Consider the following 16,914-nt stretch of genomic DNA (forward strand, 5'->3'; position numbering starts at 1 on the left):
AACGCGCAAGTCGACTGATTTTAGCATTATGCTAATGGGCGATTCTGGTGAGTCGCAGCATTTTAAAAAGTTTGGCAAAGGAAAATTGCCTTCATGTCCGGTTAGGCAGACGTCCGTAAAACCCCATGATAACGTGATTTCAGGGAGTTCGCAGTACTCGACTGCTGTTGGCGCACCGCGCGGTGGTGTGGCCAGACGTAGAGACATACCGGCATGTTTTTATTGTTCGTCACGTGGTCAAGTTGAATATCATTTTTTGTCTAATTGTAAAGAATTTTTGCGCTTGACACCTAAAGATCGGAGAGATGTCATTGTGAAAGCTGGCAAATGCTTGAATTGTTTGCGCCAGCATATGGTTAGGGATTGCGTTCATGCAAACAACTGTCGTCAGTGTGGCCCTAACAACGATAGGAACACTATTTTCTTCTGCATGATTTTTATGTGACGTCACGTGATTCTCTGGATTCGGTCGGTAAAGATGATGCTCGTGCCAGAGTTCCTGTGCGTAATGTTAAGATTGGAAATGTTAAAGCAGCCTTTAACCGCGTTACTGCTGCTCGTGTTTTGAATCCAATGACTGGCAAATCGAAGTTGGTGTATTGTCAGCATGATCCTGGTTCGCAGTTGACTTTTGTTTCGAGTGATTTGGTCTGCGAACTTGACGTTAAACCGTATGACAAAGCGTCGTTTAAAATGGATACTCTGGCTGGTCAGAAACCTACTTGTGCTGACCTTGTTAAACTCAACATTCAGTCGTTAGAGACGAATGAACTGTTTTGTGATATAACTTCGGTGGTTAACCCAGCTTGGGCTGACGATATTAAAACTTTACCACATAAGCAGGATTTAAGTAGTTTCCGTCATTTTCATGACGTGAATATGTTTCATTTGAATGATTGTAGTACTGTAGATGTACTGATTGGCAACGACAACGCTTATTTGATGTGTGCTAAAGAAGAGCGTGTTGGTGAGAATCGTAGTGAACCACATGCTTTGCTCACTCCTCTCGGTTGGTTGGCTTGTGGTGGTAAGTCACCCTTAGATGAAAGCGTTGCTAACGTGTGCAGAGTGCAAACGTCTTCAGAGTCGGATGTCATCTCTAGCTTTCAGCGTAAAATTGAGTCTCGTGATATGGAAATAGCAGACCTGAATAAAGTCATTCAAGATTTGACCTTGCAAAATGAAACCTGTGAATTGTCTCGCAATGATATTTTGGCTAGAGAACTTGTTGAACCGAATATTGAGTTGAAAGATGGTCGATTTGAGATACCTGTACCGTTGAAGGAAGATATTGATTTACCTAACAATTTTGTGCTGGCGTCAGATAGAGCTGCTGCTTTAAGGAAGAAGGCTTTAAAACAACCTGAACTTCGTGATTTCCTTACCGACACCATGAAAGATCTTAAATCTAATGGTTATATTGAGCGTGCTGGTAAAGCAGGAAATGTAAAGGGCTTTCAGTGGTATTTACCATACTTTGTGACGTCACAATTAAAAAAGCGTATTGTTTACGACGGCAAGTCTGAATTTTGAGGAACTTGTGTTAATGATGTATTGTTTTCGTGTCTTGATTTGTTAAACACTCTGGCAGATCTCTTGGCTAGATTTCGGCTGAGTAGATTTGGTTTCGTGGCCGATATGACTAAGTATTTTTTTCACATTTTGGACTCTTCAATACTGTTGTATTTCCAGACGTTTAATATAAAATAAACAATAATAATTGTAGCGATAGCCAACCAAGTGAGAAAACCATTTACCTCTTGTTACTTACTGATTCAGTGTATAAAATCAACGCAATATATAGTAAGAAAGAAACGCAAAACAATCAACTAAGGAACGTGGTACAGAACGCTCAATTGATTACACGCGCAGTGCGGTGGTAATCAATTCCAACGTCTGTACCAGAAAACGCTGAACGGTGATTATGTAGTGACGCTGGTCACGAGTTACATATATTCAACGTAGATGACGACTATAACACCTCCCCGATAATTTTTATACACAAACATAAAAAATGAACAAGACACCGAATTAACAATAAAACTCAAAGTCCGAAACGAGCCGGAGGTCTGCGGCGACGGCTCGACCTTCGTGGGTTGTGTGGCCCGAATTCCGGTACAGTCGGTGTGTCGTCCGAATTCGTTCGGGCTGAGGTGGAGACAGCGGAAGAGTCGATTGTTGGTGCAGGAGTATCTCCCGGCTCCTGGTCCTCCGATGATGCATAGCGAGGTTGCAGTTGGTCCATATGGCGCCTCCACGTCGGACCATGTGGCAGCAGACGTACCAGGAAGATTCGGCTACCCTGTCGCTTGATCACCTCGGCTGGAACCCAACGAGGATCCTGGCTCCGTCGTGGAGTGAATGATAGCGCGTAACAGGGATCTCCCGGTTTGAAATGCCGGTTTGTACCTTCGGAGGCGTCCGTGTTGTGAGGTTTCTGTCGGGGTACCACTTGAGACGATGTGGGGAGAAGCGTGTCGATCTTGGTTCGAATCTGACGATTGTTGAGTAATTGGCTTGGAGAGTAGCCACTCGGAGTTGGCGTGCGTCGATACTGCTGTAGGAATTCCAAGACGGCTTGTTTCGGGGGCAGGGAAGATTTGCGAAGTGCTTGCTTGAACGTACGTACGAGGCGCTCCGCCGCTCCATTGGTTTCCGGATGGTAAGGTGCACCCGTGACGTGTACCATACCCCTCTCCTTACAGAAAGTTTGAAATTCTGTGGATTTAAAAGTAGTAGCATTATCGGTAACTACAGTATGGGGATAGCCGAAATGAGCAAAATCTTCTTCTAGCAGGTTGATAGTAGCTGTTGAAGATAAGGAAGTAGTAGCATGAATACATGGGTATTTAGAAAAAGCATCAATGCTGAGTAACCAATGGTAACCCATGAATTCTACCGCATGATCTATGTGCAAGCGACTCCACGGTGCTTCTGGAACCGTCCATGATTGGACCTGGGTTTTAGATTGCTGTTGATATTCGCCACAGGTACTGCACTTGTGACAAAGTTCCGCGATGTCTCGATCGATGTTTGGCCAGTAGACGGACGTTCTTGCCAACTGCTTCATTCTCTCAATGCCGAAATGTCCTTCATGAAGCAACTGAAGGACGGAAGGACGAAGTTTGGAAGGGATGACCACTCTGGAACCGTAAAGTAGACATCCGTAACAAGTAGAAAGAGAGTCTGCGTACTTACGAAACGGTTCGACCGGGTCTTGTGGAGAAGACTTGGCCGGCCATCCTTCATGAATGAAACGCATTACCGTGGAAATGATAGGATCTTTAGAAGATTCTTTACGCAGTGAGGCGGCATTTGGGGTCTGGACCTGCAAATCCAAAGCATCGATAGCACAGACGATATCAATGTCATCCGCACTTTCCTCTTCATTGAAGACTTTATCCCCTCCTGCTGGTAAGCGACTCAAAGCATCAGCGTTTTAATGATCCTTTGTCTTCCTGTACTCAATAGTGTATGTAAATTGCGACAAAAAGAGTGCCCAACGAGCCAAACGATTTGCTGCCAAAGAAGGTGTCGATTTGGTCGGGCCAAAAAGACTAAGCAATGGTTTATGATCTGTGACCAAAATAAATGATCTACCAAAAAGATATTGATAGAATTTCTTTAGCGCAAAAATTATCGACAAAGCCTCTTTCTGAATTTGACTATAGTTTCTCTGAGAGGCTGTTAATACTTTTGAAACGTTTGCTATAGGCCGTTCTGTGCCATCTGGGTAACGGTGAAACAAAGTAGCACCGATGCCCACACTAGAAGCATCACATGCGATACCTACCGGAAGTGAAGCATTGAAATGTGTAAGAACCTCATCAGTAGAAAGATAATGCTTCAGCTGAACAAAAGAGTTTTCCTCTTGTTTTCCCCATCTCCAAGGAATGTCCTTTTTCGTGAGATGGTGTAGTGGTTCTGCTACAGTAGAAGCGTTCAACGGTAGAAACTTCGAGTAAAATTGTAAGGAACCTAAAAACGAACGAAGAGAAGATACGTCAGTGGGGGCAGACATCTCCAGTACGGCGTTTACCTTGGGACCTTTGGAGATGCCCTGCCTGGACAAAATGTGTCCGAGATACTCTACCTGAGGTTGTGCAAACTTACACTTGTCTTTCCTACACCTCAGGCCTTTTGAGTGAAGTCGATCGAGGAGCCGTTTAAGATTCTGGAGATGCTCCTCAGCAGTAGTGCCACTGACAAGAATGTCGTCTAGGTAGACTGCAACCCCTGGAAGGTCGGCTGTAAGGTCGTCCATGATCTTCTGAAAATACCCTGGAGCAGAAGATATGCCAAAAGGTAAAACATTTTGTAAAAGTACGCCACGGTGAGTGCTTAATGCGAGTCGTTTTCGACTGTCAGGACCAAGTCGAATCTGATTGTAGGCATCAGCCAAGTCTATCTTGCTGAAACCATACCCACCACCCAACTTTTGCATTAAGTCTTCTGGTAAGGGTAACGGGTGACGATGGGTCTCCAGGGAAGGGTTCACCGTGACTGAATAATCGCCACAAATGCGTAACTTGGCCTTCGCTCCTGAAGAGTTTGAAGGCTTACGGACTGGAACAACCGGTGTGCTCCAATCGCAAAACTGAACTGGTGTCCATACACCACGTGCAATGCCCGAATCATAGGCTTGTGCTAAGTCCTCCTTTAGCGCGAAAGGTACAGGCCTAGGTTTTAGAAAAACAGGTTTAGCATCAGACTTAAAATCTATGTCTAGTTCATAATCTCGTAAGCACCCGAGTTCAGGCTTAAAAACATCTTTGAACTCGTCACATAAGAGGGAGCATGCCTTCTCCAGACTCTTATCAGGCTTGTCGCATGACTGGATGCTCTGTAAAGTAGAACAGTTAGACAGAAGGAATTTATCGATAGAAATCCCTAAAGACGAGATTGCATCACGACCTAGCAAGTTTAGTCCTTTGACTGTCGTGACTACAAAAGAAATATTATCTGACCTTCCCGTGGAAGGACAAGTTACCTGGGCCGTGAAAGAACCCGTGATTGGTACTAGATGCTTGGTAGCAGATTGGAACTGCGACACTGGTGCTTGCAGTTGAGGTGCGCCTACCCGAGTCCAGACGTCGCTGGAAAGGAAATTTCCATTCGTAGCAGTGTCCAGTTCTAAGTGTGTGGTTACCGAATTAATGGAGATCGGTACTTCCAACTTTGAATTTCGAGGTTTTCTGCAAGAACTAGAAAGCATGTTAATTTCCTCGATACAATTTATCTTAGAAGGTTTGAACTGTCTATCTTTCTTTCGGCAAACACTCTGTAAGTGTCCCGTAATATTGCAGAAATGGCAAGTGGCTTTCTTAAACCTACAGTCATTGGCGTTGTGGTTGGAATTACCACAGCGATAGCATTCTTTATTTTTAGAAGTAAAGAAAGTACTTGTAAGTTGCCTAGTTTTTGGAGGTTTGCTGATGGTCCTTACTTTCGCAACTGGTGCTGGTGGAGTGCCGTAAACAGTTTCTTTAGCCACCTTGGCTGCCTCTTCGGTTTCTGATGCAACCTCCACCGCACGTTTGAAAGTAAGTTCATCAGCTCTGATTTTGAATAACGCCTTAAGCACCGCCTCGTTACCTATTGAACAAATAAAACGAGTACGTAAAGCTTCGTCCAATGGATTTGAAATGGACGAGAAGTCACAGGTGGCAGCTGCCTGGCGTATGCGGATGGCTAGTTCTTGAGCTGTTTCACCGGGCTTGCGCTTCATTTCGCTCCAGAAACGGAATCGCTCCCTCACGATGAAACGTTTTGGGTCGAATTGTTGAGCCATGTAATTTGTAATTTCCGTCATGGTGAGATCGTTGACTTCTTTTGGGTTTGTTTCCTGCGCAGCCAAATTTGTTAACATTTTGTAGATTGTAGGTGATTGATTGGTGAGAAAAACCTGCGGCATTTTGTCTTGTGCGACTGAATGTGCTGCTACAAAGGTGTTAAACCTCTTCCAATAGTCTGCCCACAGTTCAGTGGTGGCTTCGAACGCTACGAACTTAGGTAAAGATACCTGTTGTTGTATTGTTGTTGGCTGTGATCTCGCAGTTTGGGCTCGTATTTCTCGTAGTTGTTCTTGGTGGCGCCTTTCTTGTTCTTCTTGACGTTCCTGGTGACGTTCTTCTTGTCTGGCAATTTGCTCCTTCGTCTGACGTTCTTGGTTGACAATTTGTTGTTGCAGGACTTCGATCAGTTTCTCCATGTTTCTAAAATCCTGTAAAAATTCTGTAAAGATCCTGCCGGCGACGCCAGTTAAATGTCTGTTGTATTTCCAGACGTTTAATATAAAATAAACAATAATAATTGTAGCGATAGCCAACCAAGTGAGAAAACCATTTACCTCTTGTTACTTACTGATTCAGTGTATAAAATCAACGCAATATATAGTAAGAAAGAAACGCAAAACAATCAACTAAGGAACTTGGTACAGAACGCTCAATTGATTACACGCGCAGTGCGGTGGTAATCAATTCCAACGTCTGTACCAGAAAACGCTGAACGGTGATTATGTAGTGACGCTGGTCACGAGTTACATATATTCAACGTAGATGACGACTATAACAAATACGTAAGCCCAATTTTATTGAACTGCTTACGTACACAGGCAGTGCCGTTCGGATCGTGAACGAACGCCCTTTGGTACCTTTGAGTGACGACCCTAGGGATTTTACTGTCATCACCCCTGCCTCACTTTTGACCCCATACTTAGACCCATACTGTGCTGTTGGGCAACCACATGATCGTGACCAACTAAGAAGGGATTATCGGTTCAATTTGTCACTTTTTCAGCAGTTTTGGAGCAAATGGATAGATTTTTACTTGCCAGGGCTTCAGGGCCGGAAAAAATGGTTAAAAATGGCCGAGAATTTGGAGCCTGGTCAACTTGTAGTGGTAGGTTCTCTCCAAGACATTGGTAAACGTGGGAAGTATCAACTTGGGAGGGTGCATGAGGTAGTTCCACAAATTAGGAAAGGGAAGCCTGTGGTTCGTAGAGCTAAAGTTGCCGTCTGCAACTATGATGAGAGTACGGGGAAAGTGAAAGTAGACTATGTGTTGAGGGATATTTCGTGCCTCGCCCCCGTAAAGAACACCTAAGTGTTAGGGTTTGACCCTGGTTTTGTCTGCGGTGGCCGACCCTTGTCTGAGCCCGGAACAGTCGGTTATTATCGCAACCATTGTATATAGCGTCATTTTAGCATGTACCTATGGTACCAATTTCATGTATCGTAGTGTATTATCCCGTATTGTTGTTCATTCTTTGCATGCCCTTTGTATTTACGTATTAACTTAAAAGTGAGTGATTCAAACAATTTGTGTATCGTGTGTTTTTATTCATTGGCTCACAATTGTCGTCAATTCTTTTTTAGTTATGCCATGCTAGACTGTCATAACTAGGGGCCGCTATGTTCCCGACAATTTTGTTCACCAAATCAAACGTCATATAAAAACCGTTATGGTCTACTTAACCTAGCTGGCATCTTACGTCATGGAAATTGCTAGAAAATGTTGTGATATTATCCTCTATCACTAGGCTCGACCGCAAAGGCAATCCGACTGTTGTCGAATATAGATGGAAATGGTTTATTAAATTGGAGCGAAATAACAATGATACTTGACGTTTTTGCCAACAGTCTCTCAAACCACAATCCCGAGTGATCAGAACAGGAGTGTGATCAAAGAAGTCGTTTTCTGAAATAACATAAAAGCACAAATCACGCATTTGCCTAAAACTACAGTACAAGGCAATAATGATTAATGTGAGTTTTTTACATTGCTACATCCATCGTGAATATGCGTCGACCTTTAGCGCTTTACGGACAGATAGTGTGAATTAAATCAGCAATAAATTCCACATAATTAAAATGTTCATACCAATTTTTGCCAAGTAAGCCGGTGAATTGCGACAACAGCAACAGTCTGAAATTCTTTACACAGGATTCCAATGCGGTTACAATTCAGCTATAACAAATGAAATTAACGCGTTACGATACGTCGAAAATACGTAGATCATGCACAATAAAGCTGTGTCATTAAGTAAGCCCTTTTACAAGTGAACACAGCGCGTACAAAACTGATAGTGATAGATATGTTCAGCTTAGATACGTCAGACTATTAACACATACAGTAGCAAAGGCTAAATTTACAAATTAGCAATCAATTTGTACGGTACTCACATGAAGCAATCTCTTTAAAGCTGCTTGCCCGAATTCTACAAATCTCGACTTACTAAATAAGTCCGAACTGGCTGACAAAACAACCCAAGTTCACAGATGAACAGAACTTTTGCCCAACGTTGGCTACAAACTGTCTGATAATATTTAAGGCACAAGTGGGCTTATTTAAGATAAATTTTTACATGTTTTGAAGTTCCCAAATTATAATAAAGAAGCAACAAATCGAACACAATATTTTCCATGAATCACGGAATGTTGTTTCCGTACGCGATAAACTAAGATCCCAAGGGACGATGATTTCAATAAATCGTTACGTCACAATAAACTTGGAGCCACCGTGTTTTGCAAGGGCATATGAAATCACCAAAATGTTTTCCAAAATAAAGTGTTTTTTCTATATTGTTTTAAGCTAAGCAACTTTCCAGTACATCAATTACGGTTGATCAATCGCCAGGAGAAAGCTACTATGCCGTCAAAAAAGGGCATTTATCAATATATTATCACTCGTAAACACGTGAACTTCAAAACTTAGAAAGTGAAGAGAAAATATCTTACACTCCCTCCAAAAATAGGAAAACTATGCAAGCCTATTTTTAACGTGGAACAAGATATTTTCGCAATTACGAAGGGTAAAGGCAAAAAACTCTACGGCTGCAATACTGAAGCGAGTCATAAAACACAGATACGAAACATTATGTATCTACTCATTGTTGTCTCCACACCGCATGCAGGAACGACAATGCGTAGATACCGCGAAAAATACAATCCACAATTGACTTCCGGTACATCGGGTTCCCGCAGCAACGGATCAGCAGAGCGTTCATAAAATCAGCAAAGCGTCTATTATTTGCCCTCAAATCCAGGCAATTGCTTCGTAGAAGCGCATGAAATCGCAGTTCTTGCACTGCTTCGATCTATACAGAATTTGCGTTGATTGCAGTATCATTTGAGGCCTCGGCTGGCTTGCAGATAAGACACAGCTTTGCAATCGGCCTTCTCAGGATGCCGGTACCGACTCGAACATCTACTTGTCGCACTACTCCGTGCTTATTTGGATATGTATGGATGATTCTTCCCATAGTCCAACGTCGTCGTGGAAAATTATCGTCAACAATTAAGACGACGTCATTCGTCTCGAAGTTGCATTTTCGGTCCGGCCATTTTTGTCTCAAAGCGATTGTTGGTATAGATACTCCTTTTTCCACCTTCGCCAGAACTCATCGGCTAGGAAATGAACTCTTCGCCATTGTCGTCGCGCATAGCAGTCTTTTTCGTTTGCCTTCACGGAAAGCATTGGAGGATCACTCTCCAAATTGTGTCGTAATAAATGATTTGGTGTCAGTGGTTGTTGATCCGTCGAATTGTAGTTCACTGGAACCAGCGGTCGTGAGTTCAGGATGTTCTCCACTTCAATCATGAAGGTGTTCAGCGTGTCGTCCGTCAGTGTGCCGAACTTGGAGAGCATAAAATCGAGAATCAGTCGAACCGAGCGGATCATTCGTTCCCAAACGCCTCCGAAGTGAGACGCCCCTGGTGGATTGAAATTCCACCTCATTGCTTTTCGTCGAAAGTATTGTTCAATGCTGGGGTCCTGTAAAGATCTCAAACAATCCTTTAATACGCGATGTGCACCGACAAAATTGGTGCCATTATCACTAAACACTTCCTTAGGATTTCCCCGTCTGGCAGCGAACAGTCGAAAAGCATTAAGAAATGCGTCAGTAGACATGTCATAGACAATCTTTAAGTGGACAACCCTCATAGTTAAGCAAGTGAAAATGCATCCATACCTTTTTACCATGCTCCTTCCCTGCTTAACCATGAAGGGTCCGAAGTAGTCGATTCCGACAGAACTGAAAAGAAGCTTCTCAGAGCGTAGACAAACATCAGGTAGATCAGTCATCTTCTGCTCTCCTGTTGTCACATGGCTGCTAACGATCTTCCGCACAGCGGCGGAATCCTTGAAGAAGTTAAACCGCTCATGCAAAGACGTCCAAGTGTGTGCTATTCCTGCATGACCAACATGGAGATTCTGCTTCAAAATAAACGAAATTTTAGATTGACTTGAATACGAAAGAATGATTGGATGTTTGATATTGCAAGGACTCGCTGTATTCTCCAAGCGTCCTTCTACCCTCAAGGTGTCTGTAAAGTTATCATTAACAGAGTGCGGATACGAAATCGCGCTGTAATTTTGATTGAAAGCGTCGAAAAAGTAATGCAGTCGGTCTATGCTCACCCTACCTAACTGCAATGACTTTAAACAATGTTGCAAAGTGGCACTCTGCAATTCAAAGAGTTGAGGGAACCGCTCCCTCCATTCGTCTACATCGGGCTGGTACAATGGCCCTTGCATCAATACATTGTCTAATGAAATTCCTCTGTGTTGGGCCACACAATCGGAAACAATTTTTACTGCGTCTGACTTATTTTGGTCGAACACTGGGTCATGAGGGAGGTACCGTGCCGCATCTGCGCGGTCATCATCACGGCCCTTCCTGTCCTCCACTGAAGTAGGAAAATCTACGTCCCTAAAGATTGTCTGGGAGTTCTGTACCTGATATTGGCTTATTAGATTAACCATTGCCTGTTTTGAGTTTGCCCGCTTGATTCCGGGTCCAATCACGCTCCATCCTAAAGGAGTCTTTAATGCACAGGGATCTCTTCTCCCTCCATACCTCGAATCCAGATGCCTATGAGCATATGGAACGTCAGTGCCTATTAGTAATGAGACCTCTTCAGTATCCAGGTGAGGGAACTGGATACCCTTCAGGTGAGGCCATGCTTCTATATCTGAATCTGTTAAAGGACGATTGTTTCTGAACGCCAAATCGTCCAGCGACACCGCTTGTCTTATATCCAGCTCATCAGTGTCATCTAGCGGCCGAATTTTAAAATCTAATTTTCGGCAATCAACCGATCTCGGCATTTGGCCCACAGTTGTCAATTGGATTCTGTCTGGCTGACCTCTTAAACCCAATTTCTTCACCAGTGACGTGGTGCAAAACGTGGTGTCACTTCCGGTGTCTAAAAATGCGTTAACGGTCAAGCATTTATTTTCGTAATAAACCTTGACCGGGATAACGCAGAAAAAGAAATTATCCCTTTGCTCAGGCAGCGTTTCGCACTTAGCAATGGTGGCTGGCCTGCCATTATTGCTATTTTCTATGGTTTGATCATTGTTACTGGGACTTTGTGAAAAGTCAATCTGCTGCCTCGAGCCAGTAGGTCTCATTTCCTCGTGCAGCAGAGTGTTGTGGCGACGTCCACAACCCGTTACTGTGCAAGCCGGTGGTCTATCACAAGACCTGACAACGTGTTTGTCGCTAAAACAGTTGTAACACCTTCCTTTATGTCTGATGAAGTCCCTGCGATTAGAAATTGACTTTTTCAGAAATTCATTGCATCTACCTATTGGATGCGGTCCGTTGCAAAGGTAGCATGCCATCCTCGGCCGTGAAGCAACCGTCGCTTCAACGGCAGAACAAGAGCTCTTCTGGGTATATCGGGGGCTGGCAGGGACCCTTTGATCTCGTTTCACCGACCTGCACAGTAAACCTCCAAAAGCGTTTAATACTCTCGATTCTTCTTCCACAAACCCTACAAAGTCGTTAAATGTAGCTTGTCTCCCTGACTGCAGCATAATGTTAGCAGTGCGGCGCCTCCAGCCCTTCTGCGTTTCCATCGGCAACTTGGCAGCCAGCATCACCATGGTATCCACTGTGTTAAGGTCGCCCAAGTTTTCGAGCTTCCCTAGCACCAGTGAACACTGACGTAAGAGTTGGGAATAATCGCGCATGCCCAACGCGTCTTCGCTCTTTATATCAGGCCTTCCCATGAGCCTTGTAACGAAAGACCTAGCGACAATATGGGGCACGCCATAATTGTCGTGCAGAAGTTTCCTCGCTTCTGCGTATCCTCCACTGGAGTCGATAATCGAACAATGCTCGATTAAGTGCTTGGCTTTCCCTCGGCACTGCTGCAATAGTAGAGTCATTCGCATTCCATCGGTGTGAGCTCGACTCTCCAAATGGGTCTCGAAATGGCGAATAAAGGTCCAATACTCAATTGGCTCGCCTGAAAATGTCATGTGCTCTGGCTTAGGCATGCACATGCCCTCGCCAACAGCTTTCACAATGCAAGGCAAAATTTCAGAGTCCGAGGGCTGAAAACGAACAGTTTTATTTACCTCAGTCATAGCACGGTCAGGCTGGAATTCGGGCACCTTTCCTGTACCGAGATCCACCTGACCCACATGCCTACTAGCATCCGCTCTACCAGATAGCGCAAGACCAGGCTGGCAGTCCGGCACCTTCGGTGTGCCAGAATCCACTTGGTCCTCGCATAAGCTGGCTAGAGACGTGGACCGTCTGCATTCTTCAGACTGGTCCAAAACTTCTAACTGCGCTTTTGCTGTCTCGACAGCCAATTTGGCCTCGAATCGTTCCCTATCTGCTTGTAACTGAGATTCTTGGGCCCGCAGCTGAGATTCTTGAGCCCGCAATCTTTGCTCTTCTTCTATGCTTTTCAACTTAAGTTCGGCAAGCTTCTTGGCTAGTGCCGCCTCCGTTCTCTGCCTTTCACTGGCAGATGTGCTACACGAAGAGCGAGAACGGCTAGACCTCTTCGATCGGCGACTATACACCACACTAGCCGCTGGCGTTTCTCGCAAAGCTGAACGTTCGACATGCGGCTCGGGTTCGGCGCTCAGTTCTGCTCGAGCAACGCTAATGTCCAATTTCCTTTGAATCCAAGCCTGCTTCATCGCTTCTAGTTCGCAAAACTCATCATTTGCGTATTTAAAAGTTTTTAAGTGAGCCTCCATCATTGGTAACAGCCGGTCATAAACTCGCTGAAACGACTCTTCAGCGTTTTTAAATTCTACAAGACTCTTAGCTTTTGCAGCTTTCTGGCACAAAACGAACCAAGAGGCTAACCTTTTGTCTTCTCGCGTTGCTTTGTCAGGAGAGAATTCCTCGACATGATGAGTTTCCGGCGAAACCGACGCTGAAACCGATGGAAGGTTCTGGGTTTCCTCAGAAGATGGATTTTCCTGCTCATTTGGAGTTTCTGTTGTTTGAGACATCGTTATTTACAGTAGTGCTGAAAGTTTCAATGTAGAAGATGAGAAGTAATCAACAGCAAATATTGGCACAAGTCTACGAAGGATAATAAAGTAACAAAGGAATGGGAAGCCTAAAAATCACCTATCCAAGGGCAGTTTCTTGATAAGCAATTTGCAAAACAGTGAACAGATAGTCAGCAACGACACTAGAACTAATTGCCTACCAATAGGCAAAAGAAACCCGAAAACTAGTGTGCCGACTTTAGAGCACGAGATACTAATTTGCCTACAGAGTGCAGGGGGAAATAAACAGCAAATCTGCCGTCCCACGGCAAGAGAGTGAAACTAATTATTGCCTAACACAGGCAACAAGAAATAAAGAAAACTACTTTGCCGACCCACGGCGACAAATTGAAAACTAATATTGCCTACCAAAGGCAATAGGAATAACGAAAACAAATCTGCCGACCCACGGCAAGAAAATTGAAAACTAATGTGATATTATCCTCTATCACTAGGCTCGACCGCAAAGGCAATCCGACTGTTGTCGAATATAGATGGAAATGGTTTATTAAATTGGAGCGAAATAACAATGATACTTGACGTTTTTGCCAACAGTCTCTCAAACCACAATCCCGAGTGATCAGAACAGGAGTGTGATCAAAGAAGTCGTTTTCTGAAATAACATAAAAGCACAAATCACGCATTTGCCTAAAACTACAGTACAAGGCAATAATGATTAATGTGAGTTTTTTACATTGCTACATCCATCGTGAATATGCGTCGACCTTTAGCGCTTTACGGACAGATAGTGTGAATTAAATCAGCAATAAATTCCACATAATTAAAATGTTCATACCAATTTTTGCCAAGTAAGCCGGTGAATTGCGACAACAGCAACAGTCTGAAATTCTTTACACAGGATTCCAATGCGGTTACAATTCAGCTATAACAAATGAAATTAACGCGTTACGATACGTCGAAAATACGTAGATCATGCACAATAAAGCTGTGTCATTAAGTAAGCCCTTTTACAAGTGAACACAGCGCGTACAAAACTGATAGTGATAGATATGTTCAGCTTAGATACGTCAGACTATTAACACATACAGTAGCAAAGGCTAAATTTACAAATTAGCAATCAATTTGTACGGTACTCACATGAAGCAATCTCTTTAAAGCTGCTTGCCCGAATTCTACAAATCTCGACTTACTAAATAAGTCCGAACTGGCTGACAAAACAACCCAAGTTCACAGATGAACAGAACTTTTGCCCAACGTTGGCTACAAACTGTCTGATAATATTTAAGGCACAAGTGGGCTTATTTAAGATAAATTTTTACATGTTTTGAAGTTCCCAAATTATAATAAAGAAGCAACAAATCGAACACAATATTTTCCATGAATCACGGAATGTTGTTTCCGTACGCGATAAACTAAGATCCCAAGGGACGATGATTTCAATAAATCGTTACGTCACAATAAACTTGGAGCCACCGTGTTTTGCAAGGGCATATGAAATCACCAAAATGTTTTCCAAAATAAAGTGTTTTTTCTATATTGTTTTAAGCTAAGCAACTTTCCAGTACATCAATTACGGTTGATCAATCGCCAGGAGAAAGCTACTATGCCGTCAAAAAAGGGCATTTATCAATATATTATCACTCGTAAACACGTGAACTTCAAAACTTAGAAAGTGAAGAGAAAATATCTTACAATGTCCAAATATTGCACCATCGGTCGTAAGACCTGATTAAATATTGCATCACTACCTTTGAACACCGGTTTGAATTGCGTGACAATGTCTTTCACTATTGCGTCACAGTACTGCGTACGTGCATTTGAGATATTGCTATCTATTCTGGTCATTCGTAAAATTGTTTGTTGGAAGTCAGTCGCAAGTTTAACTGTTTGCTTGGTGCTTGCTAGCTGGACAAATTTTCCGTCTTTTATCTAAGTAATCTGTTCTGTAGTGACAAGTTTTAGTGGTGTACGGCGTTGCATCCAATTTCGACAGCCAGGTGGCTAATTTTACAGAAATACAAATTTGAATAGACGTTTCGAAGGAGTGTTTCTTTTTCGGTCATTACATGCAGACGAACGGATTCGGGAATCTTATATGTTACAATTTTCCCACGAAAAGATTATGGTTTACCGCTGTGACCAGCTAGGAGAGAGTGTTTCAAACCGTACACTAATGACGAGATCAACCACCAAACAACATGTATGTGACCAAAGTCATGTAGGCCTATTGACCTAAACGGTAAAGGTGAGTCCCATGCTTGATCTAACAATCGGAGGATGAAAGATAAGGTTTTCATTATAGCCTTCGGCGCTAATGAGAGTAGGGTGGCCAGTTCCTTTCTCTCGACCGCCTTTCCTTTAGCAACTACGCCCACCCAACTTATTACACGCTGGGTAGAGGAGAGCGGTGTTTTTCAACAACCAGCTTAAGCCGGGAGTCGAACCAGGATTGCATGATTGGAAAGCGCGTGCCTTATCCGCTGCGCCATCCTACCGCCGTCTATTGACCTAATAATCTTAAAATACTGAAGGCGCATACGTAAAGTGATAATACTTTATAACGTCTAATTTTTTTCAACATAGCAAACAATTATTTCATGCAAAGTTCTCACTAAAAATGCAGCTAAATGAGCTGTCCACTAATTAGGCTACAAGTCAAAAACAAGAAAATTGTCGAAATTGCTGACAAGTAGGCCAACGCTTTTACCGCTAGATAACAGAATTGAGCTTAATGACGCACAAAAAAGAACGAATCCGTCGCACATGAAGTTCAGCAAGTTCATTGGTGCATATCGAGTGAAGCTCAAAGGCAGCTTCATGTGACGATTTTGTCACATTTAGCGTCAAGACGATAACAACCTGTAACTTAAATGAAATTTGTCAGAAAAACTTTCCTTTTTGTGTTATATACCAGGGCTTCCCAAACTAGAGGTCGCAACTCCGCAAGGGGTCGAATTTCGAATTTCAGGGGTCGTAGAGAGTAGGCCTATAGCAATTTTGCACTAAACTGCATAATTGCACTAAACCACTGCATTTATTAACACTTCTGTACAAGATGCTGTCAAACTTATTAACTTTATTAAGAATCGTGCACTCAATAGGCTACCCGTATTTGTGAAATGTCGAGCAAATACTGGCAACTCCAAAATAAGATTATCACAATTCTGTGGGGAATCTCAAAGCGGGCAACTGCGATGCAAATCAACGTGCGGGCTGTTGTGTGACTTATTTGTTGCACTACTCGCGCGCAGTCCATCAGTAATGATAATGTTATGCCTAGACAACAAATCAATCATTTTTTTTTCTTTGATTCAAAGTCTGCAAACGTAAAAAACACTTGATTTGCTGTCTGGGTGGTTTTATTTATTGTCGCTCTACAACAGCTACGGTCTTTTTGCGACAGGGCTCATTTTTAATCCGTTAAATGCTTAATAATTTTTAGCAACTCCAGTTACTGTGCGCATGTAATGTTAGCAACACCGAGCGTTTTTCGTCGCGTTATTACTTTGTAGAGTATTGAGGAATCCCTAGGCCACAGCGCGACAAGCTTTTGTTTTAATTTTTTTTTTTTTTTCATTTTGACCATTTCGGAAAAGTCAATATTGGACTAATGTTTTGTAATGTAATCGCATTATCACTGCG

The 16,914-nt window shown here is 43.1% G+C and overlaps 1 protein-coding gene across 6 annotated transcripts; it reads right to left on the reverse strand.

Annotated features, from left to right (window-relative positions):
* Positions 1 to 7,534: 7,534 nt before the first annotated feature.
* On the reverse strand, positions 7,535 to 14,951 carry LOC145768357 (uncharacterized). 6 transcript variants are annotated; one of them, XM_082579835.1, is made up of 4 exons: positions 14,410 to 14,951; positions 14,108 to 14,194; positions 7,882 to 13,924; positions 7,535 to 7,698 (listed from the first exon to the last, which is right to left on the reverse strand). In XM_082579835.1, the coding sequence occupies exon 3, from the start codon at positions 13,267 to 13,269 to the stop codon at positions 9,352 to 9,354; it is 3,918 nt and encodes a 1,305-aa protein (XP_082435961.1). In that variant the 5' UTR covers positions 13,270 to 13,924; positions 14,108 to 14,194; positions 14,410 to 14,951; the 3' UTR covers positions 7,535 to 7,698; positions 7,882 to 9,351. The 6 variants fall into 6 exon arrangements, with proteins under 6 accessions (XP_082435961.1, XP_082435965.1, XP_082435962.1 ...); XM_082579839.1 differs by having other exon boundaries at positions 7,882 to 10,073; positions 10,134 to 13,924; positions 14,108 to 14,951; XM_082579836.1 differs by having other exon boundaries at positions 7,882 to 7,968; positions 8,184 to 13,924; positions 14,108 to 14,951.
* Positions 14,952 to 16,914: the final 1,963 nt, after the last annotated feature.

Source organism: Aplidium turbinatum, chromosome 4 (assembly GCF_918807975.1).
Source record: "Aplidium turbinatum chromosome 4, kaAplTurb1.1, whole genome shotgun sequence".
Lineage (NCBI taxonomy): Eukaryota > Metazoa > Chordata > Ascidiacea > Aplousobranchia > Polyclinidae > Aplidium > Aplidium turbinatum.

Excerpts from the sequence above, each read along its gene's own strand:
- LOC145768357 (XM_082579838.1), bottom strand. The coding sequence starts at position 13,269 with ATGTCTCAAACAACAGAAACTCCAAATGAGCAGGAAAATCCATCTTCT.